This window comes from Eulemur rufifrons, chromosome 4 (assembly GCF_041146395.1).
Source record: "Eulemur rufifrons isolate Redbay chromosome 4, OSU_ERuf_1, whole genome shotgun sequence".
Lineage (NCBI taxonomy): Eukaryota > Metazoa > Chordata > Mammalia > Primates > Lemuridae > Eulemur > Eulemur rufifrons.
Genome location: NC_090986.1, coordinates 41,459,940 through 41,484,979, shown reverse-complemented (window position 1 = coordinate 41,484,979; position 25,040 = coordinate 41,459,940). Strand labels below are relative to the sequence as shown.

At 39.7% G+C, this 25,040-nt stretch overlaps 2 protein-coding genes and 1 pseudogene across 2 annotated transcripts in view; 1 reads left to right on the top strand and 2 right to left on the bottom strand.

Annotated features, from left to right (window-relative positions):
• Positions 1–1,036: 1,036 nt before the first annotated feature.
• On the bottom strand, positions 1,037–12,032 carry COMMD6 (COMM domain containing 6). The gene is made up of 4 exons (XM_069467146.1): positions 11,963–12,032; positions 11,862–11,873; positions 4,356–4,508; positions 1,037–1,402 (listed from the first exon to the last, which is right to left on the bottom strand). Exons 1-4 carry the CDS (start codon positions 12,002–12,004, stop codon positions 1,352–1,354), a joined length of 258 nt encoding a protein of 85 aa, XP_069323247.1. The 5' UTR covers positions 12,005–12,032; the 3' UTR covers positions 1,037–1,351.
• Positions 12,033–16,841: 4,809 nt separating this feature from the next.
• LOC138383081 (U6 spliceosomal RNA) lies at positions 16,842–16,930 on the bottom strand (annotated as a pseudogene).
• A 6,645-nt stretch (positions 16,931–23,575) lies between these two features.
• The window catches only part of UCHL3 (ubiquitin C-terminal hydrolase L3), a 57,054-nt gene continuing 55,589 nt past the window's right edge, over positions 23,576–25,040 (top strand). The window contains exons 1-2 of the mRNA XM_069467144.1: positions 23,576–23,646; positions 23,761–23,772. Coding sequence (XP_069323245.1) covers positions 23,605–23,646; positions 23,761–23,772 — 54 coding nt within the window. The 5' untranslated portion in view covers positions 23,576–23,604. The remainder of the gene's footprint in view (positions 23,647–23,760; positions 23,773–25,040) is intronic.

Here is a 25,040-nt window from a genome sequence, read left to right as displayed (position 1 = left end):
CAGAATGTCTTGATCTATTTCTAGACCACCTATTCTACTCCAGTGACCTATTTACTTATTCTTTAACCAATGCCATACAGTGGTATGACTTTATAAATTATTTTAACAACAGGTTTATAAATTTAAATTCAACAGAGATCATCTAACGCGATAATTTGTGCTAACAGGTTAACTCAGTTGTATAGAACTCAGAATAAAACTTATCTTTCCAACTCTGTGCATGTGTTTGAACTTTCTATAACTGTTAATAGCAGAAACAACTGAATGGTAGGCTAATACTGTTTAAGGGAACAATGGTCAATCTTAATCTGATTCCAAATGTTTGGGAAAAGCAGCATGACTCGTCTCACTGGTGGCCTTTATAGTAAGTGAATATTATAAAATTGAATTTGTAAAGTTATCCTAATCAAATACTACTTTTCTGATTTATATATAGTTTATATATAGGACTGTATATAAGATTTGTTTATAAAATGGGTTTCACTACCAATGAATTTTTTTTTTTTTTTTTTTTTTTTGAGACAGAGTCTCACTCTGTTGCCCGGGCTAGAGTGAGTGCCGTGGCATCAGCCTAGCTCACAGCAACCTCAAACTCCTGGGCTCAAGCGATCCTCCTGCCTCAGCCTCCCGAGTAGCTGGGACTACAGGCATGCGCCACCATGCCCGGCTAATTTTTTCTATGTATATTTTTAGTTGTCCATATAATTTCTTTCTATTTTTAATAGAGACGGGGTCTCGCTCTTGGTCAGGCTGGTCTCGAACTCCTGACCTCAAGCGATCCACCCGCCTCGGCCTCCCAGAGTGCTAGGATTACAAGCGTGAGCCACCGTGCCCGGCCCCAATGAATTTTAAAACTATCATTCTAATACTTAAACTTCTGCTGCCTTCAATATCATTCCACTGTTTATTTTTTATTGAGATATAATTTGCACACCACAAGATACACCCTTTTTTATTTTTTATTATTTTTTTTTCAGATAGATAAAACAATTTATTTTAAAAAGGATCATGTTACATATGCTCATGTACCTGAAACATTCATCATTGCTTTATGTTGGGAGCATTTGAAAACTTCTAGCTATTCTGAAATACAGTAAACTATCGTCAACTATAGTTGCCCCATTAAGGTACACTCTTTAAAGTGTTCAATTCAATCACTTTTAGTACATTCACAAAGTTGTGCATTGATCACCACTATCTAATTCCTCTTTATCTGATTTTTTATTTAAAAAAATGGAAAAACAAAAGTATAATTTTCATTCAATAAATACCACTTGATCCTCATGCAGTTTTGTTGCAGAAAGCGAAGCCCATGATTGTAGAATAATGACAGCAATTTAATAACCAGTTTTCACACAGTTTCAATAATTGCAGCAATTTCCTTGAATTGTCTGTAGAAATTCTGGAGAGAAAGGGAAAAAATAATATTAATTTTGCTTTTTAGAGGATATTTAAGTAGCTCTTTTAATTACATCTAACTACCAGAGGCCACACAACATACTAAGTTTGTATTTTAATGTTACCTTCTCAACTTTTGAAGGTTGCTAAAGAAACAAACAGGCACACTTTTACTATGGTAGAGTTGGATAATTAGCTCATGACCAATCTTTTTAAAAAGCACATGAGAAAGTTCTTTTAAGATCACACAGGAAAGATTTATTAAATACCCAGCACTGTCCTAAACACTGAAGATAAAAAACAAAAAAGACAGGCGGTTCCAGGCCTCGAAACACTTTAAATCTAGTGAAAGACTGCATTTCAGGGTGATAGGGGCTGTCTTGGTTAAGATTATGGGTTCAATTACAATAAGAGAGACTCAGCATTGACAATGGCTTTTATGGTAGAAGTTTTTCCGTCATATAAAACTTAAGCTGGTATGGTGGATCTCCTGTAGAAGTCATCTTCTTTTTTTAAATCTCGGGTAAGAGAAGGATCAAACAAATTCTGTTTTTCTTTCTTCTCTTCTACCTGCCAGAAAGCTAAGAGGCAAATCTGAAACCTAACCCCAGCAATTAGGATACCCTCTAATGATTTACATAGTTCTATTTTCCTTCTTATTTGGTCTTAATTTTTTATTTTACTACTTAAGAATTTTCTTTTAATTTATATGCAAACTTGTCATGGAATGAAGCATGGTATAACTATTTTGTTAAAAATATATATTGGTGGTCAAAATTTTAGCTATCAAGGCCGGGCGCAGTGGCTCACGCCTGTAATCCTAGCACTCTGAGAGGCCAAGGTGGGCGGATCATTTGAGCTCAGGAGTTCGAGACCAGCCTGAGCAAGAGTGAGACCCTATCTCTACTAAAAATAGAAAGAAATTATATGGACAGCTAAAAATATATATAGAAAAAATTAGCCGGGCATGGTGGCGCATGCCTGTAGTCCCAGCTACTCGGGAGGCTGAGACAGGAGGATCGCTTGAGCTCAGGAGTTTGAGGTTGCTGTGAGCTAGGCTAACGCCACGGCACTCACTCTAGCCTAGGCAACAGAGTGAGACTCTGTCTCAAAAAAAAAAAAAAAAAAAAATTTTAGCTATCAAAAAGATCTGCTGGACACGCAGACTCACACCTGTAATCCCAGCACTTTGAAAGACCAAAGTGGGAGGATCATTTGAGGCCAGGAGTTGGAGACCAGCCTGGGCAAGATAGCAAAATCTAGTCTCTATAAAAAGTAAAAAAATTAGCTGGTGTGCTAGTGAGTGCCTGTAGTCCTAGCTAATCGGGAGGCTGAGGCAGGAGGATCGCTTGAGCCCAGCAGTGTGAGCTACGATGGTACCACTTAACTCCAGCCTGGGCAACAAAAGAAGATCCTGTCTCTTAGAAAAAAAGCACAAACTTTTGGTTATAAAATGAGGAAGTCTGAGGATCTAATGGATAGTATGATGACGATATTTAATAATAGTGTTATTATTTGAAATTTGCTAGGGGCCTATATTTAAAGTGCTCTCACCACACACACACATATACACACATACCAATTAAAAACAAAAGGGTAACTATGTGCGTTGATGAATTTGTTAATTAGCTTGATTATAGTAATCCTTACACAATGTATATGTTCATCAAATCATCAAGTTGTGTGCTTTGAAAACATACAATTTTTATTTGTCAATTATACCTCAATAAAGCTGGGGGGGGGAAATTTGCTTCATTTGTAATTTGTTTGCTATGAGAAAAAAAATTTCTAAAGGTAGAATCAGAGAGCATGAATGTTACACAGAGAAACAAGAATTAGGCCAGCTCTGTGAATTCCACAAAAAGGATTGAAACCTATATTCTCTTTTGAAATTGATTTGGTCTTCATGTTTAGTTGACGGCTACTACCATATCTCAATATACTACATTTATATACTACATTTATTTCCTTTTTACCAAGTCCCAATTCCTTCCAAGACACTAATCAACATTAATGATGTTAAATTTGTGACCATTATTTTTGTTTTAAAGCAGGGATATCTATTTTAAAAGAAAGAAATCAAAGGGAAATAAATTCCTTAAAATGTAGCTTACAAAAGAAGAAATTAAAAGTATCATAAGTGGTGGTATATGAGAGGCTTTTCTTAAAAAGGAAGGCTAGAACCAACATATGTTATTAGTTAGTTTTACAAAGAATTTATTTTTTATTTCCATTTCATTCACTATGATTGCTTTTCTTTGGCTTTTAGAGTACTAACTGCTGTGAAGATTCTTAACTATTCACTCACCAAAGGGATCAAAACAAACAAAACCAAAATTGTACAGGACAGTTAAATTAATGACAAAACATCTCCCAGTATTTTCAAAAGAAAATCTGATTTATTGCCTACCTCCTTTTTTTCTTCCTTGATTAGAAAAAAAAAGTTAAGAAAATAATATGAGTAACATAACTCTGAGTATAAACTACTGAGTTGTTTAAATCTCTAGCTGATAATACCAGTCCACAAGTACAGTTGCTGTGATCTGCATTTTGTAAACATTATTAGTCCAGAATATTCAGGGTCAACACTATTCAAAGAAAACATTCATTTAGCTTAACATTCTTGAATATTAAGCCTAAAAGAATAATAAAACAGTTAACTGCAAAGTAAACAGCCTGCCAGAGAAGATGAACATTTGCTAAATATACTCATAGAGGAGTACTGTTATAGTGATCAAATGGCACGGTACACAAAAAGACTTTCCCTTAAGAAAGATTTTAAACATATTTTTTTCTTTCTTTTTTTTTTTAAATTTATTTTTTATTATTTTTTTAAAATAATATAATTTTACCTGGAGCCACGCCCAAGAGGCCTTGAGCAAGTGGACTCCGATTTTATACATATTTTTAAGCAGCAATTACAGATGAACTAAAATTGAATGAGTTAAATCACAAACCTGAAACTGTGGAATTGTCATTTCAAAGGACTTGTTCTTTATTTGGCCTGAATGATCTGCCACTTTTAGCATCACTGCAACATAAGGATACTTAAGAGATCTGCAACTGTTGGAGCTCACAGCCATTCCCAGTTTCCACTGAAAATCTATAAGCTTTAATAAAAGAGCACAGAACAATATAATAGTAGTAACATTGCTTTGGATGCAGATATTTATTCAATTTATCCTCATTTTAATATTAAGGAATAATAATCAAATTAAAATGAAAAGGTAATATGGGATATATACAGAAAACAACACTGTCATAGATACAAAAGGTAAAAAGCAAAAAGTGAAAAAAAAAAAAAACTCCACCCAATGTACAATGGAAGTGGAAGGAAGATGTGACAGTACTGGTTTTCCCTAAAAGGCTTAAATTTTGCTCCTGTACTTCAGGGACTCCAAATGCTTTGGAGCATCTTTTACTTCACTGTCCTGTTGCATATATGCCTTCCCTCATTCCATACCCAAAAAGTAAAATGGAAGATGGGTTATATCATCATCATTGGAACCATTCCATTTCTTTCCTCAACATGGTCTTCAAGCTAAAACCTTATGTTAGCATAAATAGTGGTAAGGTATTTTTGATTTCATCAGTGTTCATGATGGATACATGACCCAGATGATGTGCTATGCAGTTTACATGTATTAAGTGCCTCACTGAATCACCATCACATTATAGGTTATTATTTCCATTTTGCAGATGACAAAACCTAATTTCAGAGAGCTTAGGTAATGCACATGCACAAGGTCACATGTTTTTGGAATCAGAACTGAAACCAAAGTCTATTTGACTCCAAAGATTACATGTTTATTGACTACTGGCTGCCTAAATACTTTTTATCTAATTCCTGTCAATGATTGTTCAGTGATGCCATGTCATAAAACAGTATTGGGTAAATGCTGCTCTTAATACTGACTCTGAAACATAAGACTGTGGGTGGAGGAATCTTGTCTGTCTTGTTTCCAAAGGTTAGCCTGGTATATAACAGGTACTCAAAAGATATTTTCTGATTGACTGATACCTTTTGCTACCAAACTAATACTGTCCTGGCAAAAAGCTTTGCTTGTTAATCCATTTCTTTTTATAAAAGGTGGGATTGATATGGAAACCAAAATTTCCTCCTGTCTCAGACTGGCTCTGGACACATCTGCTATAGCATTAAGGACAAGCTGGTCCTGATAAAAGGTTAGTATCTTTAATAAATAAAAAGATTGTATAAACTCATTTTATATAAAAGTTCTCCACACAAAAAATGGAGAAGGGATAGTACACAAGTCAAGAAGAACTACAATGTTTCTAATAAACATATGAAGAGGTGCTTACCTTCATTAAGGAAGAGGGAAATACAAATTAAAACTACAATGAGATACCACTACACACCTACCAAAATGGAAAAAATTTAAGTCTCACAATTCCAAGTACTGGCAAAGAAGGATGTGAGGCAAAGAAGGAAGTGTCACATGCTGTTGATATAAGTCTAAATTGGGCCAATCTTTTAGAAAACTGGCTTTTCATCATAAAACTAAAGTTATGCATACTGTGACTCAGTAATTCTACTGGGGATATAACCCAGAAAACTTGTGCATATGTACATATGTAAGAATACTCCTAGTAGCTTTATTTGTAATAGCCTTAAACTGGAAACACCTCAAATGTTCATCAGCAATAAAATAGATAAATGAAATGCTATACAGCAATGAATACGAATGAACTTCCATTACACTTAATACCAAAAATGTTAAAAGAAACAAGTTGAAAAGTTATGTGATTCCATTCACTTACACTTGAGCAACAAGTGGTAAAACTATAAAGAGAAGTAAGAATACGAATAGTACAAAAGGACAAAAAGGATAATCAGGCCGGGGGCGGTGGCTCACGCCTATAATCCTAGCACTCTGGGAGGGTGAGGTGAGTGGATCATTTGAGCTCAGGAGTTTAAGACCAGCCTGAGCAAAAGTGAGACCCCGTCTCTACTAAAAAAAAAAAATAGAAAGAAATTATATGGACAACTAAAAATACATCTAGAAAAAATTAGCCGGGCATGGTGGCACATGCCTGTAGTCCCAGCTACTCGGGAGGCTGAGGCAGTAGGATCGCTTGAGCTCAGGAGTTTGAGGTTGCTGTGAGCTAGGCTGATGCCACGGCACTCACTCTAGCCCGGGCAACAGAGTGAGACTCTGTCTCAAAAAAAAAAAAAAAAAAAAAAAAAGGGATAATCAGACCTCTAGGGTGGACATGGGGGTGATTGGGAAGGGACATGTGGTGGGCTTCAGGGATACCAGTAATGCTCCATTTCTTGACTTTTGATTGTGGTTACACAGGTATTCACTTTTAAATGGCTCATTAAACTGTCCATATTTATGCACATTTTTGTACATATGCTATCTTGCACATATAGTAGAAAGAGAAAGAAATACAAGTCAGTGAGTACCACATTCTCGTTGAAAGGAAAAATTTATTATAGTCAAGAGAGATCAAGGGAAAAAGTTTTACAGAGGAGATAAGCTTTAAGTTCCCTTTTGAAGAATAAACAGAACTGGAATCGAGAGGAAAATGTGTCATATTTATATATCCTAAAAATATACACCTAGCAAAGAATAAATGCTTAATAAATATTAAGCTGAACCAACTATAGATGAAAATAGTCATCATTTATTGAGGGAAAGAACATTTATTTATCTCAAAGTAGAAGGCTCTTGCAAGGAAATAGGAAAATATAGTTGACAAAAGTGATCAAAAAGCCAGTATTTCTTTGCAAATTGAGCTTTCTGAGCTTTTCAACATACTCTCATATATTTTATTTTATTACGGAAAACTTACTACATTAAGTCATTTAAACTTTTCCTAGACAATGGGGAATTACTGAATGTTTTTAAGTAAAGATAATGATATCAAAGCATTAAGATATATTCATCTGGTGGCAGAGGAACACACTAATCCAAGCATGAGGTTATAAGTGCCTGAACCAAGGTGGTGATCTGGTCTAACTTAAGATTACAAAAGGCTCATCCAGACTAATGAGGGAGACATTAAGTTTATGTGAGAAAGCAGGGAGACCCATTTGGGAGGCTACTATAGCATTCAAGGAAAGAGCATGGTGGGCTGGGCCCAGGTGGCAGCACAGAGAGGTGAATTTAGGGTGTATTTTTTAAAGTAGAGAAAACGGTACGCTGATGGATTGTACACAGGGTGTGAGAAAAAGAGTCACCCTAAGTTCCCACATTAACTCCAAGGTTTTGGCCTTGATCACAGGACCATTTACTGAGATGAGAAACATTGGGAAAACAGGTGTATGTGTGGGGGGGGCGGGAGGTGGGAATCAAGCCTGTGGTTTTGAACATTTTAAATTTGAAACACCTGACTTCCAAGGGAAGCTTGCAAGTAAACAATTGGATAGTGAGCCAGGTATTCAGGGGAGACACAGGTTGGATATATACGTTTCGGATCATGAGCTTATAGATGGTAATGTAAAGCCATTAGACTGGATGAAAACACTTAGGAAGTAACTGGGGGAAAAAGAGCTCTGAGGAACCTACGCTGGAATACTCCAACAGAGATTATGAAGAGGATCTAGCAAAGGAGCCTCCAGGAGAACAAGCAGGGAGGTAGGAGGAAAACCAGAAGAATGACTCCTAGGAGAGTAATGAAAGTGTTTCAAGGAGAAAGTAATCAAGTGTGTGAATGTTGCTGAGGTCAAGTAAGATGACGGCTGAAAATTGCCCACTGGATGTGGTAACATAGGGATCAATGGTGACCTTGACAAGAGTAGGATATAAAAGCCTTGGTAGAATGGGCTTGAGAGAGAATGGGGAGGGGAGTAGACACTGTCAGTACAGGCGTCTCTGTGAAGTTTTGCTGTAGAGAAAAACAGATACAGGAAAGTAGCTGAAGGTGGATGACAGCAAAAAAAAAAAAAAAAAAAAAAGCTTTTTTTCAAGATGTCACCAGCACATATTTGGTAGTGATTTAGTACAGCAAAGAAATTTAAATTATGGAGGTGAAAAGCAATAATTATAGTTCTTTTGTTGGTGAGGATAGAATTGATTTTACAAGTAGAGGGGCTGGCCTTAGACGAACCTGCCAACAATGCATTCATAAATACAGAAGGTGAGGCAGGGTATGAAGGCAGGCAGAATGCCAAATGTGGAGATGGGAAAATGAGGAAATCCTCTTCTGGGTGATTTTATTTTCTCAGTTATATAAGCAGGGTCATCAGCAGAGGGCGAGGAATTCATAATTTGGTGAGAGAAGTTAAAAAAAGAAAGCAGAATGAGGATAACTGTATTTACCCCATGGAGTCATCACAATTGTATGTCAGTGCAGGGACCCCTTAGAAAAAGTTTAGTGCTCAAATATTACCACTGACTGGAATAAAAAAAATGTACACTGCAAATATATTTAGAGAAATGTAATGGCTATCACTTCCTAACATCAATAACTTTAAGAGAATAGAGCTGAGTTTAAGCAAATCATACTGACAAAAGAAATTTTTGAAAAAGAGCCTAAGTTCTAAAATTATGACTGGCTCTTCCTTACAAATACAACTTAGTTAATTCCTCAATGCAGTGTTAGCCTCAAAATTTCTCAAGGACTTTACTCACATTAACAGTTCCCCAACCCTTTCTTATATTAACACTCAGTGCCAAAAAAAAAAAAGGAAGTATACTTATTTTCCATTAAAGAATTTTAATTTCAGGACCTATTATCAGTATTGAAATTGTGTCCTTTTCATGCACAGATAACTAGAATACCTACCCTTACTGGATTGCTATGTGGATTACGAAGCACATACAAAGTGCCTGGGGTAGTGGCGAGCACAGAGTAAACAATCAACAAATGGTAGCTGCAACATCAGCAGTAGTATTGCTATTAGTAGTATTGATAACACTAATTTTAATTACAGACTTGCCATTTTTCTGTACTCTCACTGGAGGTGAGGTCCTAATTAACCTGGCAAATTCATATATTGGTGACAAAGAAATGTTTAAAGAAAGAAACATGACACTATGGCTCAAGGAATTCAAACTAACATTAGCTCTAAATATTAGGTGTATCTGGTACATTTAAAAAGTATATACAGATGCTTCTCGACTTACAACGGGGTTATATCCCCATAAACCCATTGTAAATTGAAAATGTCGTTAAGTTGAAAATGCATTTAATACACCTACCTTACCAAACATCATAGCAGCCAAGTCTACCTTAAACACGCTCAACGCTTACATAGCCTACAGTTGGGCAAAACCACCTGGCAACACAGAGTACTAGTTTTTTACCCTCATGACTGCACGGTTGACTGGGAGTTGTGGCCTACTGCTGCTGCCCAACTGCCTTCTCCTGAATACATATGGCTTTTGCATCATCATAAAGTTGAAAATCATAAATTGAACCATCACAAGTCAGGGACTATCTGTATTACAAACACAAATGACATATAGCTAGGTTTTGGATTTTATTCCCTCTATAATACTCTTGAATACACATTACCATTTTGTCCAGCAGTGTAATATTTAAAAAACATATCATGAATTATGATAAAAATGTTAAATTTAGGAGTTTCTGGAGGTAAAACTCACAAACGTGTGAGAGTCCTCCTAGAGTTTTTAACTCTGATGCTTGTCCACACCCAGCCTCCAGCAATTTGACAATTACAGTTTAAGCATTAGAAATCTGTGGGACTTCTGCTCTGGTAAGTTGTGATTCTATTCGCCAGTCTGTCTCACCAATTTTGGGGACCATGGTTTGTCCTGTGACCTCACAAACCAAGAAGAGTTGTTGGTTTTTCAGTTTGTTCAGCTTTTACTTGTTGTTAGGGCACGACAATGACTTCCAAGTTCCTTACACGCTGGGCCAGAAACTAAAAGTCTATCACTTTTTATAACTTTCTTCATGAAGATTTTAAACATCTTTTGTTAAATTTATTGCAAGGTACTTTATAATTTATTTCTTAATGTTGTAAATGACATCTTCCTTAAAATTATATTTTTCAACTCTGTGTCTGAACTATAGAAAAACAATTGAATCCCTGTGCTAAACTCTCACATTAACTCTAATCTATAAATTATCTTGGCTTCTCTTATGTGAACAATTATATAACTATAAATGACTGCATGGATGGAATGTGTAGTAGGCTGAATAATGTTTCCCAAAAAAAGTACATGTCTTAATCCCCAAAATTTGTGAATATGTTACCTTAGGGGACAAAATGAATTTTGCAGATGTGAACAAAATTAAGGATTTTGAGATAGGGAGATTTTCCTGGATTATCCAGGTTGGTCCAATGTAATCACAAAGGTCCTTATAAGAGGGAGGCAGAAGGGTCAGAGAAGACAATGAGAAAATAGAAGCAGAGGTTGAAATGATGTGCTTTGAAAATGAAGTAGAAGCCACAAGCCAAGGATTACAGGCAACCTCTAGGAGCAATAAGATTCTCCCCTACAGCCTCCAAAAGGAACAGAGCCCTGCCTACACCTTGATTTTAGCCCCTTAAGACTAGTTTTGGACTTCTGACCTCTAAAACTATAAAAGATACACTAGTGGTGTTTTAAGCCAAAAAAGGAGTTCAATTTTTAAAATCCTGTAACTTGTATAATTCAGTTTCAGGCCATCTTACCAAAACAAATTAGTGAATAGATAAAATGATTTATGAGAGATTGAATCAAAGTGCACAAATTCATGTAACTCTGAGTGAAGTCAGGTAAAGGGCTGATTACTATCTGAGTTCCCCTACCTCCCAGGAATCCTCAAAAGCAACAGCAGAATCACTTGGAGAAATAACATAGCCCAGTCAATGGACGCCTCTCTCAGCCCCTGTATTCTCATTATTTCTTACCTCAGCCCTTTCTTATATTTTGTGGGGACTCCTGACCTAAAAGATTCTAGTTTTAGTACTCTTCTGGAAAGTGTGTTATAAGTTATTTGTCTAAAAGTAGCTTATTAACTAAAACAACACAGGAACATTTGAAACAAAGAGGACTAATATATACTTTCAAAAGTCAAATTCCCATTCCTAGCATAAAAATATATATACTCTTAAAGGTTAAAAAGTTATACTCCAAAATAACTTTTTTTAAAGACTAAGAGAATGTGATGCTATCTTTGTAAACTTTAGTGATTTCTTCTATATCCATCACATTCTAAAATACTGTGTTCCTAGCTTCGAATCAATGTTGCCTAATCAAAGAACAACAATACTTGGGCTGTACTCTTTGGGCGGGGGTAGGTGGGGAAGCTTTAATTACAATGGCAGCGGCCACCAGCTCAGGTTCAAAGAGGAAGGAATGATACAGGGAGGCTGGCTGAAGGTCACCGGCTCATGGCCACAGGCCCTGGACTGGGGGGAGAACAGGGGAAGGCTCCCGGTGGGCACCGTCCCCCGGCTGTGGGAGGCGGGCCCAGCACTGTCGCCGCTCCTTGTCCCGCGGAGGCCGGCTAAGGACAGGGCGGGGCGGCCACTCACTCACCTGGTTGGTCACCTGAAACGGAAGAAGAAAACATCATGTAGGGAAAGATTTTTCTTGCTCCAGGGTCCCGCTGCCCCCTCTCCTTCCAGGCCGGGACTTACCTGGGACTTAGCATCCAGCAGCGGCTCGCGACCCCCCTCCATGGCAAGCGTCCAGGGCTCGCGCCGAGGACTTAAGCCGACGGTCCCCCCTGGCCAATACTTCCGCTTCCACTTCCTGTCCCTGGTGGCCTGGCGCACGCAGCGGCGGCAGGGGACGCCAGAAACAAGCGTCTTTGTGTAACCCGTCTCTTGTCTCAATTAAACATCAGTTTTAAGCAGTTTCTGAGCGACAGGAAGGGTATTACAGGAGAAAAGGCCGAAGACTCGGGAGATACTTTGTGAAATGAACTACGAATTAAATGTAGGATGCCGCCCCCCCATCTAAAGCTATAAATGTGGGCTCTTCCAGTCTGGAGCCCACAGCGTCGCTTCTGCGCGAGCGCGAACTTGGGACTGCGCGAGTAATTGATCCCAAGCAAATTTCAAAACAGCGAGACTGCCACACCCCCTCCTCAGGGAAGTTTGTCCTGCGAGGGCGATTCCTGTGGGAACGGTAGTTATAAGATGAGCTTCCGTCCCTTGGTTTTACTTCACTGGCCTAGCTGTGTGCGGGCAGAATGCCTTTCTGTATCCCCGCGGTCACTGTCCTACACCAACGCTCAACCTAACTGCAGCAATACCTTCCCATCTTGTTTTCCCACTTCTCTCCTTGTTAGGTTTGTTCTGGGTGGGAACCCGAAAAATATCATAAAGCCTGTAAAACAAAAGCTGCAGGAGTCTGGAAAGTCCAAGGTCATAAGTTTAACTGCGACTGCAGACAGTTGTTAACAACCCTGGCATTTCTTTTTTTCCCTGATAAGGATGAAGTTTATTCCTCCCTCTCTCTCCTGATAAGGACGGAAGCTATCCCCTCCCCATCTCTGCAGATGTTACTGAGTCCCCCCCGGGAAAACCCTCTATAAAACCCAAGGCTTTTCCCTCCCTCGGGGTGGACGTTTTTTCTCCTCCACCCATCTGCACCCTGATGCTCAAAATAAACAGCGTTTTGCTACACATGAGGCTTCGTGTGTGTCTTTCTCTCGACTCCTATTCACCTCAAATCCATTCTACATAGGTTATCTAGAGCGATTTTTTTCCAGCCAACTTTTTAGTTTGAAAAACTGGAAAATTTTTTCAGAAAAGTTGTAAAACTAGTTCGCTGAACATCCGTATACCCTTCATCTAGATTCACCAACTGTTAACAGTTTACGTATTTGCTGTATCTCTGCTTACATACATAGTAATGATGATACTTCACCACAAATACTTGAGCATGTATCTCCTAAGAACAAGGGCATTCTCTTAACCACAATACAACTTCTTACTCAGGAAATTTAACATTGGTGAGATGTTATTATCTAATAAATAGACCAAATTAAAATTTTCCCAGTTGTTTCAACAATATTCTTTAAAATTATTCCCTTCCCCATCCACATCCAGAATCTAATCAAGGATCTTCCTGAATTTAGTGATCATAACTCTTTAGTTTCCTCTAACCTAGAACTGCACTGGTAAAGTATGGGTAGGGCTGTGTTCCTCACTGGAAGTTCTAGGGGAGAATCTGCTTTCAGGCTCATTCAGGTTGTTGGCGGAACTCACTTCTATGCAGTTGTCATTTTCTTGCTGGCCTTTAGGTGGGGATCCTCAGCTTTTAAAGGCCATCAGCACTTTATGGCTGTGGCCCCCTCCCTCCATCTTTGAAGCCATCAATGGCAGATTAAGTCCTCCTCACACTTCGAATTGCTCTGATCTTTCCTGCATCATCTCTCCTTTGCCTTCTTTTGCCACATCTCTCTGACTCCAGCCTGGGAAAATTCTGTGTTTATAGGAGCTCAAATGATTATTAGATTAGGCATACCCAAATAATCCAGAATAACCTCCCCGTCTTAAGGTACATAATTTTAATCACATCTGCCAAGTCCCTTCAGAGCAGTACCTTAAATAATCAGAGGATGAAAATCTTTGGAGAGGGGCATCTTTAGAATTCTGCCTACTGAAAACACCACTCATAGGATTGTTGGAGAATTACATTTGTGAACTAAAATAAAATTTAAGGCTCACCTCCACATCAGCTGACAAAATGGACCCCCCTCATGGCCAAAGCAATATCCTAAAACTAAATTGCCTGCCAGGAGGAAGGAGGTCAGACCTGCCTTATCATGCCCCCCTCCCTTCTTGGGGACATCCTTTATAACCCATTAACAGGCCTAAGGGTATGTGAGACAAAACTACAGGTCCTCAATTTACACAACAAATATATGTCTGGTGGCTTATCTCTGATAAACAGCAACTATGTTAAAACATTCCAAGCCTTTAGACAAAGCTTCATGTCTTTAACCAATTACAAGCCAAAGAATCTTTAAACCCACCTATAACCTGTAAGCCCCCCAGCTTTGAGATGGCCCACCTTTTCGGTCCAAACCAATGTATGCCTCCAATGTATTGATTTATGACTTTACCTGTAACCCCTGTCTCCCTGATATGTATAAAACCAAACTGTAACCCAGCCACAGCGAGTCCACTTGCTCAAGGCCTCTTGGGTGTGGCTCCAGGTCATGGTCCTCAAATGTGGCTCAGAATAAATCTCTTTAAAATTATTTTATAGAGTTTGGCTTTTTTTCTGTTGACACATTAGTTAATGTATGTTAAGCATCGAAAACTGTCCCTGGCATGTAGCATTCAGAATCTAGGCAAAAAAAAAAAAAAAAAAAAGCCACTGACTCAAGGTCATTGGACCTGGTTAAATGTACTAATTATTATAGCTTGGGAACATAGTCCTTGAATGAATCAGATAATTTCTTTCCTGTGGATGTCTGATGAAAAGATAGAACACTGCTGTGCATCCGGTTGGTTGGTACATCAGTTCCATTTGTCAGGAAATCCGTTTCTTTAGTTCTTGGTGCCATCAGATTATGCTCCATGGTGGCTGGGGATGACTACACACACACACACACACACACACACACACACACGCCCCCCTAACTTTGCAAAAATGCTTCAAAAAGGTAAAAAGATACACGTATTTTACAAGTTCATTTTTGTTATTTCTCTGTATTTTTCATGCATTCCTTTTAAAACTGCTTATTCTTCCTATTATTCAATATGAGTGCCCCTTTCCAAAAATCTATCAATATAATTTGGGGAAAGTAAAATGTTAGTAGTGTTTAGGGAAATCTCTACCAATTGTTACTTTTGTTTTTGTGCTTCTGATGCTCCAGCAACACATATTTTTAAAGACCTCCATCATACAAGAGATGAGAACTTATGCAAACTTCACACTTGGAAAATATAGATTTTATGAATAGAGTCAAGAAATGTGTTAAAATTAAAAATACATGAGTATAACTTATGTTTGATTTATATTTATTTTTAAGGCATCCCTTGATATACTTGATAGATTGGTTTCCAGGATCTCCACGTGTACCAAAATCCACACATACTCAAGTCCTGCAGTCAGCCCTGTGGAACCGAAGTATAGGAAAAGTTGGCCCTCCCTATACACGGGTTTTGCATCCCAGAACACTGTATCTTAGATCTGCGTTTGGTTGAAAAAATCCCACCCACGCGGTTCAAACCTGTGTTGTTCAAGGGGCAATTGTAATTCGAATTCAAGCTAGCCTAAGCAAAATATTGATAGCATAAATTATTGTCTCATAGGGGCAGCCTCTGGAATATAGGGCTGCACCAGCTGCCGGGTCAATTGTAAGATGTGAATAGCAGAACTGCCCAATCTCCACTTCTCAGTTGTGGTGTGGCCTTCTGCTTGTCTGTTGGCTCCATTCTCTTCAGCTTCTCCATATGTTGTTGGAGAGGGGTATGTGTACATAGACATATGACCACTAGCATATGTAGGCTCATTGCCTTACAGCTCATGATCCAAGGGAAAAAAGGAAACTTCTCTTCCATCTTAATTCTCATAGAAAGACTGGGATTGACCTGCTTGGGTCATATGCCCACTCCTTGAACCAATACTGGGTCTAGCGTGATACATTACTATTTTTGCCCCATGTGAGATAATTATCCTTGCCTACAAGGTTGATGCCACTCAGGGGTTGGACAGGCAGTTGCTGGGCAGATGTCCTTGCAGAAGTATTTTTTGTGTAAGGTTGTGATGGCCTTCATGCAAGGTTGTGGTTTTGGCAAAGTCTTTGTGATAGCTTCTGTTATCAGGCATTTAAGCATAAAAGCCGTCTCTTCATGACCTTCCCTATTTGTCAAGGTTTTTTTTGTGGTTTTTTTTTTTTGTTGTTGTTGTTTTAAACACAAGTGACTCTATTTTGATTCTGGACAACTTTCACATTTCCATGGCAAGGGGGAATTAAGTTTGCTAATTGGCTGACCTTAGAAAAATGAGATTTTTTTGTATTACTCAGGTGAGTCTAACGTGATGACAAGAGTCCTTAAATGTGGAAGATGAAGGCAGAGCAATTAAAAGACAGTGTCAGAGTGTTAGATACCATGTGAGAAAGACTCAGCCAGCCTTTGCAGGCTTTCAAGATAGAAGGGGACCAAGAGTCAAAGAAAGTGAGCTGTCTCTAGAAGCTGGACTAGGAAAGAAAATGTACTCTCCCATGTATCTCCTCTATAGGTTCCAGAAGGAGCACAGCCCTGGCCACACTTTGATTGTAGCCCAATGAGACCCATTTCAGACTGTGACATAATAAGTTTATGTGGTTTTAAGCCATTAAATTTGTAGCAATTTGTGACAGCTGCAGTAAGAAACTAATACAGTGGAGATAACAATGAAGTGCTGGGGTCTCTACACTCATACAGGGCTGAATCTAAATCCCTCTTCTACCGCTCAGCTGTGTGGCTTCAGTAAAGTTACCCTTTCTAAGCATGGGCTTTCTTTTTTTATTTTTTTTATTTTTTTATTTTTTTTCTGTTTTTTTTTTTTCTTCTTTTTTTTTTTTTTCGTGTCATCCTTGCGCAGGGACCATGTTAATCTTCTCTGTATCGTTAGCATGGGCTTTCTTATCTGTAAAAATATGCCCATCAATATTTGTGTCGCAAGGTTTTTGTTTTGTTTTGTTTTGTTTTTCTCTGAGATAGGGTCTTGTTCTGTTGCCTGGGCTAGAGTGCAGAGGTGTCATCGTAACTCACTGCAACCTCAAACTCCTGGGCCCAAGCGATCCTCCTGCCTCAGCCTTCCAAGTAGCTGGGACTACAGGGGCGCATCACCATACCCAGCTAATTTTTGTATTTTTTGTTGAGGTGGAGTCTTATTCTTGCTCAGGCTGTTCTGGAACTCCTGGCCTCAAGTGATCCTCCCACCTCGGCCTCCCAAAGTGCTAGGATTACAGGCATGAGCCACCACGCCCAGTCACAAGGTTTTTATTCAAGGCTAAATGACATCTTGTATGTAAAGCATGAAGCTGAACATAGTAAATGCTGAATAAATACTAGTTGCTAATATCATCATCACGATATTCAATCCTCCAAAAAAGCCTATAAGTTATCTAGATTATACATTATCTCCAGTTTAAAGGGAAGAAAACTGAAGTTCAGAGATGATAAGCAATAACATCTAGCTAATAGGTAAAACTTAAAAGAGTCTGGTTTTAATTTACAATCTGTGATCTAATTTCAGGGAACTCTGGAGGGATTCCAGATTTGCAGTGTATCCGCTGAAATGCTTCTCAGCTACTTTCTGCTAATTGAATGTTCTATTTGCACTCTAGGCTACTCAAAAAGATGAATGATTCTGTGTGTTGTGGTGGTGGGATGGCGATAATCAATGAATAAAAATAAGCAAAAATGCAAAACTGGGAATAAGCATGATCACTAATCCTAGAATCATAGAGGTTTTAGAGCTCAAAGTAGGGCTTTAAATTCTTAGCCTTTGGGCCAAATCTGGCCTACCCACATATTTTTAAAAAACGAAACAAAACAAACTGTATGAGAAACTCTTAATGAGAATGCATTTAGAAAGGTTTTCACAGGCCTCACATTGCTCTTTCGTTTCACCTGGCCAATTCACACATTTATCTGAAATCTGTAAGACATAGTTGCCAACCTTTGGCTTAAAGAGACCTTACAGAGTCTCTTCTTTAAAAAACAAGACCTTAGCAGGTTAAGTGCCTGGTTTATCAAAACACAGCTAGATTACGGTAGTCATGATTTCAGATCAAGGGAGGAGAATTATTTCATACTGAGGACAGATGAGGCCAAATTATTTAAGGCTTTGGTATGTTTTTAAGCACTACAAAAAGGCTATTAGTTTAGGGATGGTAGTTTGGCAATGCAAAACAAGCTAAAGGCAGATGACAGGCTACGTAACACATGCAGCAGGAAGATAGCTGGGACACATTCCTATTAAGATAAATAATATAAGATAGTGAGTAGTAAAGGTGATGTGCCATGAATGAGTTACAGATGTACAGAAAGATTGATCCCCATAGCCCTAGGGGCAGCTGGGTGGGGCCCAAACCTGAAAGATTCCTTGAGGTGTTTATAACTGTGATGACAAACTTAAGTCTGGTGTAAAAATACTGAATTTCATTAATTCTTATATGTATTTTTTTTTTCACATTTAAAATCTGGAATTATATTGCACATTGCATCAGATGGCTTTTTACAGTGATGGTAAGCCAGGCAGCAGTTTTGACTTAGCTGTTTTTGGAGATGCATGCATGAACTTGGTTATAGCTCTTCAACACTTCTATTGAGTTACAGGTATTACTATGTTTAATTGCCATTTAATATGTCTTTTAAAAGATTACGCTGCGATTTGGCATAACAAAAAGTTACTAAGTATGGAAATAGGCATGAAAACAGAACAGCAATCTGTAAACTTGGTGAGACAAATACAGATTATGGGAGGAATGACCACAACTCCATTTTTTCTTGCAAACCAACCAAATAATTAGCGATTTCTAAAAATGGTGGGCAGGTTCAGTAGATAAAGCAAAAGGGTTGCTTATCTTGGTTTCAGGTTAAAGAAATAACCAAATCCCTCAGAATATAAGAAAGAAATTTATAAGAATCAGAGAACAGTTTTGGGGTTACAGGTACTTTTTTCTTAAGGCATCAAACATTAATTTGTCAAAAATTTTCTCCTGTCTTTGCTGAAAAACTGAAATTATGTGTTAAGACAAGTAGGAAATAGTGATAAACTCTGATTTTTTTTGACAACCATGAAAATTATACTGTCAATGCTAAAGATACCAAAGGCGCCTGGATTTATGTAAATTAGTGGCATGTCACTATGATACTATGTGTAAGCATACCACTATATTTAATTTAAAACTATAAAATGATATTTAATCAGATCTTCCCCTATGATGATTTTGTGCATACTCACAAGAATGGGATGTATAATGTTTGAGTTGATGGTCTATAAAGTTGCCATGAGCACTGAATTAGCAAATATCAAACCATTGTTCCTAGGGGAAATACATGTTAGGTTCCTGTGAGCCTGTGGTCAGAACATTTTCATTAGCTGATCAATACATAACCTTGTTTTATGTGCATTTATGTTTAAAGATACCTTATTTAATACATACAGGCAATCCCCAGGGTATGGACAACCTGACTTAAGGCATTTTGTACTTACAAATGGGCTCCCAACGCTTCTCATAAGGATAATTTATTATTAAATAAATAATTCAGAAACCAGTTTTTTCCACACATGTAAACAAATCCGCATGGCATAAGTGGTTGGTTGGAACAGCATCTTCACGCTAGCAGCTGGTCTTATAAATAGAAAGAGAACAGCTGATAGAAACAAAAGAGCACAAAGAATCAGAAGATCCAGAGCCAAGAAAGTTTCCAACAAAAGAATTAGCTGAAGGCTTCTGTCTCATTGAAGCAGAATTTGCTAAGTCTGAGAGCAAGATCCTAACATTGAGTGATTTACAAAGGTTTACTTTGCAGTTAGTGAGAACATCAGCTGCCACAGAGCCATTTATGATAAAAAATAGAAAAAGGCTGTGCAAACCCTAGATACCTTTTTCAAGAAACCAACTTCAGTGGTAAGCTCCTCTCTTCCAGTGACAGAATCAAATCTTGATTCTCCAGCACCCACTCCATCCTCTATGGCACCATCTCTATCATCATCTTCTGATAAATCTTAGTCCACCTTCTTGCCTCAAAAATGCCCCTTCTAGTAAGCAAGACATTGATGCAACATTAGGTGAGTGTTAAACTTTAATATTCTTTTTTGAAATTTCTCCTCTCTAAACTTTTTAAATGAGTTTGTTTTTATGTTTTGTTTGTTTGAATTAAAAGAAAGAGCACAATCATTTCTGTAACTTATTATTATAGTACAGGGCCATTATTATTATTATTACAGTATTACACTGTATTATTATTACCCCATGTGAGCCATTATAGTATTATTATTATTGCCACATATGCTCTGTTCATCAAGGATCCGAGTTATATACAAATTCAACCTAAAGATGTACTCAAGAGTTTATTTCATCTGTAACCCAGGGACTACCTGTATTGTTGATTCATTAACATTGAACAATAGCCAACAGCACCATAACTCAAAGCCTAAACAAAGCTTATCTAACACACACATTTTCTCTATAAGGCATACCACAGTCTTCTTGGGCTTAGGAACACTAGACAGCACTTGAACACTATGCTTGAAGGCCATTTTAAACAGTGAAATTGTCACTGGGATGGCCCCAACAAGGCAAATGGAAAACTTTCACAGTTTTTTTTTTTTTCCATATAGACCCATTAACCTGTCTATATAAGCTCATCCCAACGTCATAGGCAGATTGCTGGGCAAGGGGAAATGGTACTCACAACTCAGCACTGGATTGCTGTTCAAAGCTTCAGAAAATTGCTCATTATCTTTCATTGCCTAAAATTTCTATGAACAGCTACTGCACTCCAGCCTGGGCAACACAGTGAGACCCCATCTTTAAAATGGTGCAATAGGCAGAAAATGCTCCCCCCAAAGATGTTCACATTAGAATCCTCAGAACTTGTGAATGTGTTATGCCACATAATAAAGGGGAATTGAGCGTGTAGATGGAATTAAAGTTGCTAATCACCTGGCTTGAAATGATTCTTGTCACCATTTTGGGTAGCACAGAAGACTGCCAGTTTGAGTCGATCCCTGAGCAAGAGAGTGTTCTGCAGCAAGTCCACACTGGGATGCAAACTGTCTTGTTGTTTGGTCTGATGTCTCAGCAGATCCAATGGTGCTGGAGTCTGGGGTGGATAAGGATGCTGTGTGAAGTTTGTCTGGTTTAGTTTGGTTTTTTTTTTTACCATGAGACCACCAGGGACTGTTTGGAGTCTTAAACCCTAACAGGAGAGTCACAGTGCAGAACCTCAGGGTTCTGGAGCAAGGCCCTTCTTTTGACAGTGAGTAATTTGAAAAGCAGCCCCTTACATGCCACTGAGCTCGAGACCCAGAGCCTGGTGGTGCAATTCTACTGATAACGCAACTAAGCCCATTATGAGCTGGACATTGCCAGTTTTACCAAATCAAACTGTTGGGTGGGTATAGCAGCAATCCATCAGATAGATAAGGAGAAAGAGGAATTAAAAAATTGGAAATGCCTTTGAGTTCAAAGAGCAGTGTCAAGAAGAACACAGGTGGAAGAGTTGGAAGTTCCCCAAGAAAGACAACTCAGCATAATAAAATTATCTTTTCCCCACTCCCTAATTGCTGTCTCCTTGAATTTTCTTTATTGGGTACAGAGTAGTAATATGCACTCTACCAGGTCAAATTTCTGGAGTTATCATTGATGACTCCTGCTTACTAAAAAGATCATCCCTTTAATCTGCACCTGCCTCTCCTCCATTGCTATTGTCTTCTTTTTTTTTTATCAGCAATATTTTTTTTTTTTTAATTTCATCTTGTTATGGGGGATACAGAATTGCAGGTTACATACGTTGCTCCTGTACCGCCTTTCCCCCCAAGTCAGAGCTCCAGGCGTGTCTGTTCCCCAGGTCGTGCGCATTGCACCCATCATGTAGGTATGTGTCCCTCCCTTCCCCACCCCCCCCTTCCCGAGTCAGCACCTTCAAGTGTTACCACTCCCCAAACGGTGCGCAATGCACTCATTGTGTAGGCATACCCCCATCCCCTCCCCCACCCCCCACCTCAGTCTGATATCCCCTATTGTCTTTTTTTTGAGACAGGGTCTTGCTCTGTCACCCAGGCTAGAGTGCAGTGGTCTGATCATAGCTCAGTACAACCTCAAACTCCTCGGCTCAAGTGATCCTCCTGCCTCAGCCTCCCCAGTAGCTGGGACTATAGGCATGCACCACCACACCTGGCTAATTTTTTGTTTTGTTTTTTGTGGGGGGGGGGGGGGTCTCACTATTGCCCAGGCTGGTCTTGAACTTCTCGCCTCAAGCAATCCTCCCTGCCTTGGCCTCCCAAAGTGTTAGGATTACAAGTGTGAGCCCCTGCACCCAGTCTACTGTCTTAATTTTTTCAGCATTTCTTTCTTGCAAATTTTCTTTATTACTGACAGTGGTGTTTCTGCCTATCCGATCATTCCATTTATTTTTCAAATATTTATTGAGCATTTACTGTGTGTTAGGCCCTGGATAAACAAAGTGAAGAAGGAAAAAAACACTGTTACTGCCTCCTGGAATTTGCAGAAACAGACATAAAAAAATCTTGCTTAAAGTCCTTCAGCCGTTGCCTGTTTTTAGGATGAAGCCCGGATCTCTTGACGAGGCTGCCTCTGCTTACCTCTCCAGCATCACGTCTAACCAGTGCTCTTTATTCTAACAAGCTCTGCAGCCACAACGCACTTTCCCTTCTTCAGAAAATCCTCTTCTCTCCCTTCAGTCCAGGAATCCACTTTCTCAGGCAGCCTTCTGGATACTCTCTTCCCCCTTCAGCTGCACTTTGTAACCCCAGCACACCTCATGCTATCACTATCGCACACGCATCACACTTTAACGTGATTCTCCCTTCTCTTGTCCATTGCCACTATTCTACAATGAGCTCAGCTTGTGTCCCCAATACTTAGTACAGTGAACGATTCACAGTGGGGGCGTGCCCGAGAGTGGGCGTGCAGCGAGCTCTGTACGTCCTAGGGGAGAGCTGGAAGAGGAAGGAGACACAGGGACCCATTTTTTTGTCAAACAGAACTGAACACATATCCAGAAATGACCCTCACACTCTGCAATAGCAGACAAGGCCATCACATCACTTCTGTACCCTAACAAAGGAGCAACAGGGCCGTGACTCCAAGGCTTCCTGGGGCTTTGCTGCCTTCGGATGGGTAGCGACCTGGTCTCTTCCTCTCGTACTAGAATTCAGTGACGCGCCCCCTGGCGCCTCCCACAGACACTGCAACAATGGGAGGGCTCCGGCGAGCACGCGGTCCCAGACTAGCGCGTGGCGCATGCGTAGCACGCGAGCGCTCGGTTCGGCGAGGGAGAGTCCAAGCGTGAGGGGTGAGAGCTGTGTAGTCAGATTCTGCTTTGCTCTAGAAATAGGGATGTGGCTTCTATTTTTCCGCTTCGACTTAATCTTAATTTAAAATATATGACTTGACCTATGGTTATGCCAGGAGCGATTGAGGGGGCTAGAAGGTCGTCAAACTCTTCTTCGTCCTTCGGCACCCCTCCTACGGGGGTGTGGGTTGGGCAGTCCCAGGTCAAGGCGCGCGGGGGCGGAAGCGGCGGCGGCGGCGGCGGCTGTCAGAGCTGGAGAGGGGCTGGGCAGAGCCGCCATGGAGGGTCAACGCTGGCTGCCCCTGGAGGCCAATCCTGAGGTGAGCGGGGCTCGGGTCCGGCCCGGGGGCCGCGGGCAGGGGCGGAGGGAGCCGGGCTGTGCAGCTAGTCCACAGCAGTTTGTCTCTAAATGGTGTTCTCTGTTTTGTTTTCAGGTCACCAACCAGGTGAGTGAGGTGTCTATCGCTTGGGACGCTGGAGTCCCTTCTGCCTGTTCGGTGTGCTTCTCTGCTGGCCTCCACCTCGCGCTCCCAAGGATTCTGGGATTTAATTCCGCGAGGGCCCCTCTTGTTCTGGTTCAGGCGGGTCCGCCCCCTTTGCGGCCACCTCCCTGCCACCTGGCTCCTGGAGATGCTCCCGGCTGCCTCAGCCACTCCTCTGGTCCCATTCCCTGGTCAGCCGGTTCCTGGGGACTCCGGGTCTGAGGTTTGAAGGACTTTTACCCTGTACTCTTAATCCTCTTCCCTCTTCGTTTTGCCTCCTGCTAGTGACGATTCCCTAATTTTCCTACCCCTGTACCTTCTGGATGACTAATTTGCCTACACTTCCTGACTCCAAGCTTTGTAAACTCGCCCACCCAGTCCTTGTAATTTCATCCACCGCCTGCACTATGAAATCATCTTCCAGTCGTCTTCTCTTGCCCCATCAAGTCGCCTCTCTTCCCTGCCACGCCCCCTTTCTCTTCCAGTCTTCTAAAACTGGAAATTTAGTTGTTTTTATACCAAAGAAATCTCAGTTTAATAGTTCGCACGCCATTCTTTGCCACTTACAGCCCTTAAAGTTCCTTGTGGGTATTGGAGGTTGGAACAGTTTCCCACCACATGATTAAAAGAACAGTGAGTCTAGTAGGTATAACCTTTTGATTTGCTCACGTATGTCTTGTCTTATCCTGTTTTTTCATTCTCACAGCTCGTTTTTTTTTTACCACTCTCTTAGTTTGTCACATAACTCCCACCCAGTCGTCCTTCTCGTCACCAAGGAATAAAGATTCATTGTGTACTCCAAAAGTTGATTTTTGGTTTTCAAAGCTTGTAGCAAATTCCCAGGAGAGAGGGACATCCTTGTTTTGTTCCCTATCTTAGGGAGAAAATACTAGATCTTTCACCATTAAGTATGTGAGCTATAGGTTTTGGGAAGATGCCTTTTATCAGGCTAAGGAAGTTCCTTTGTTCCTTAGTTTGCTGAGAGTTTTTATTATGAATCAATGTTGCATTTTCTCAAATGATTTTTCTGCATCTCTTGAGATGATCATTTAAGGAAGAAATAATACCAATTTCTACATAAACGTAAAAGAGGGGAGATCCTTCCCAACTCATTTTATGGCCTGCATTTCCCTGACACCAAAACCAGAAAAGCCATAATGAGAAAAACTGCAGACTAGAGTCCTTCATGAACAAACGTATAAAAAAATCCTCAATAAAATATTAAGCAAATA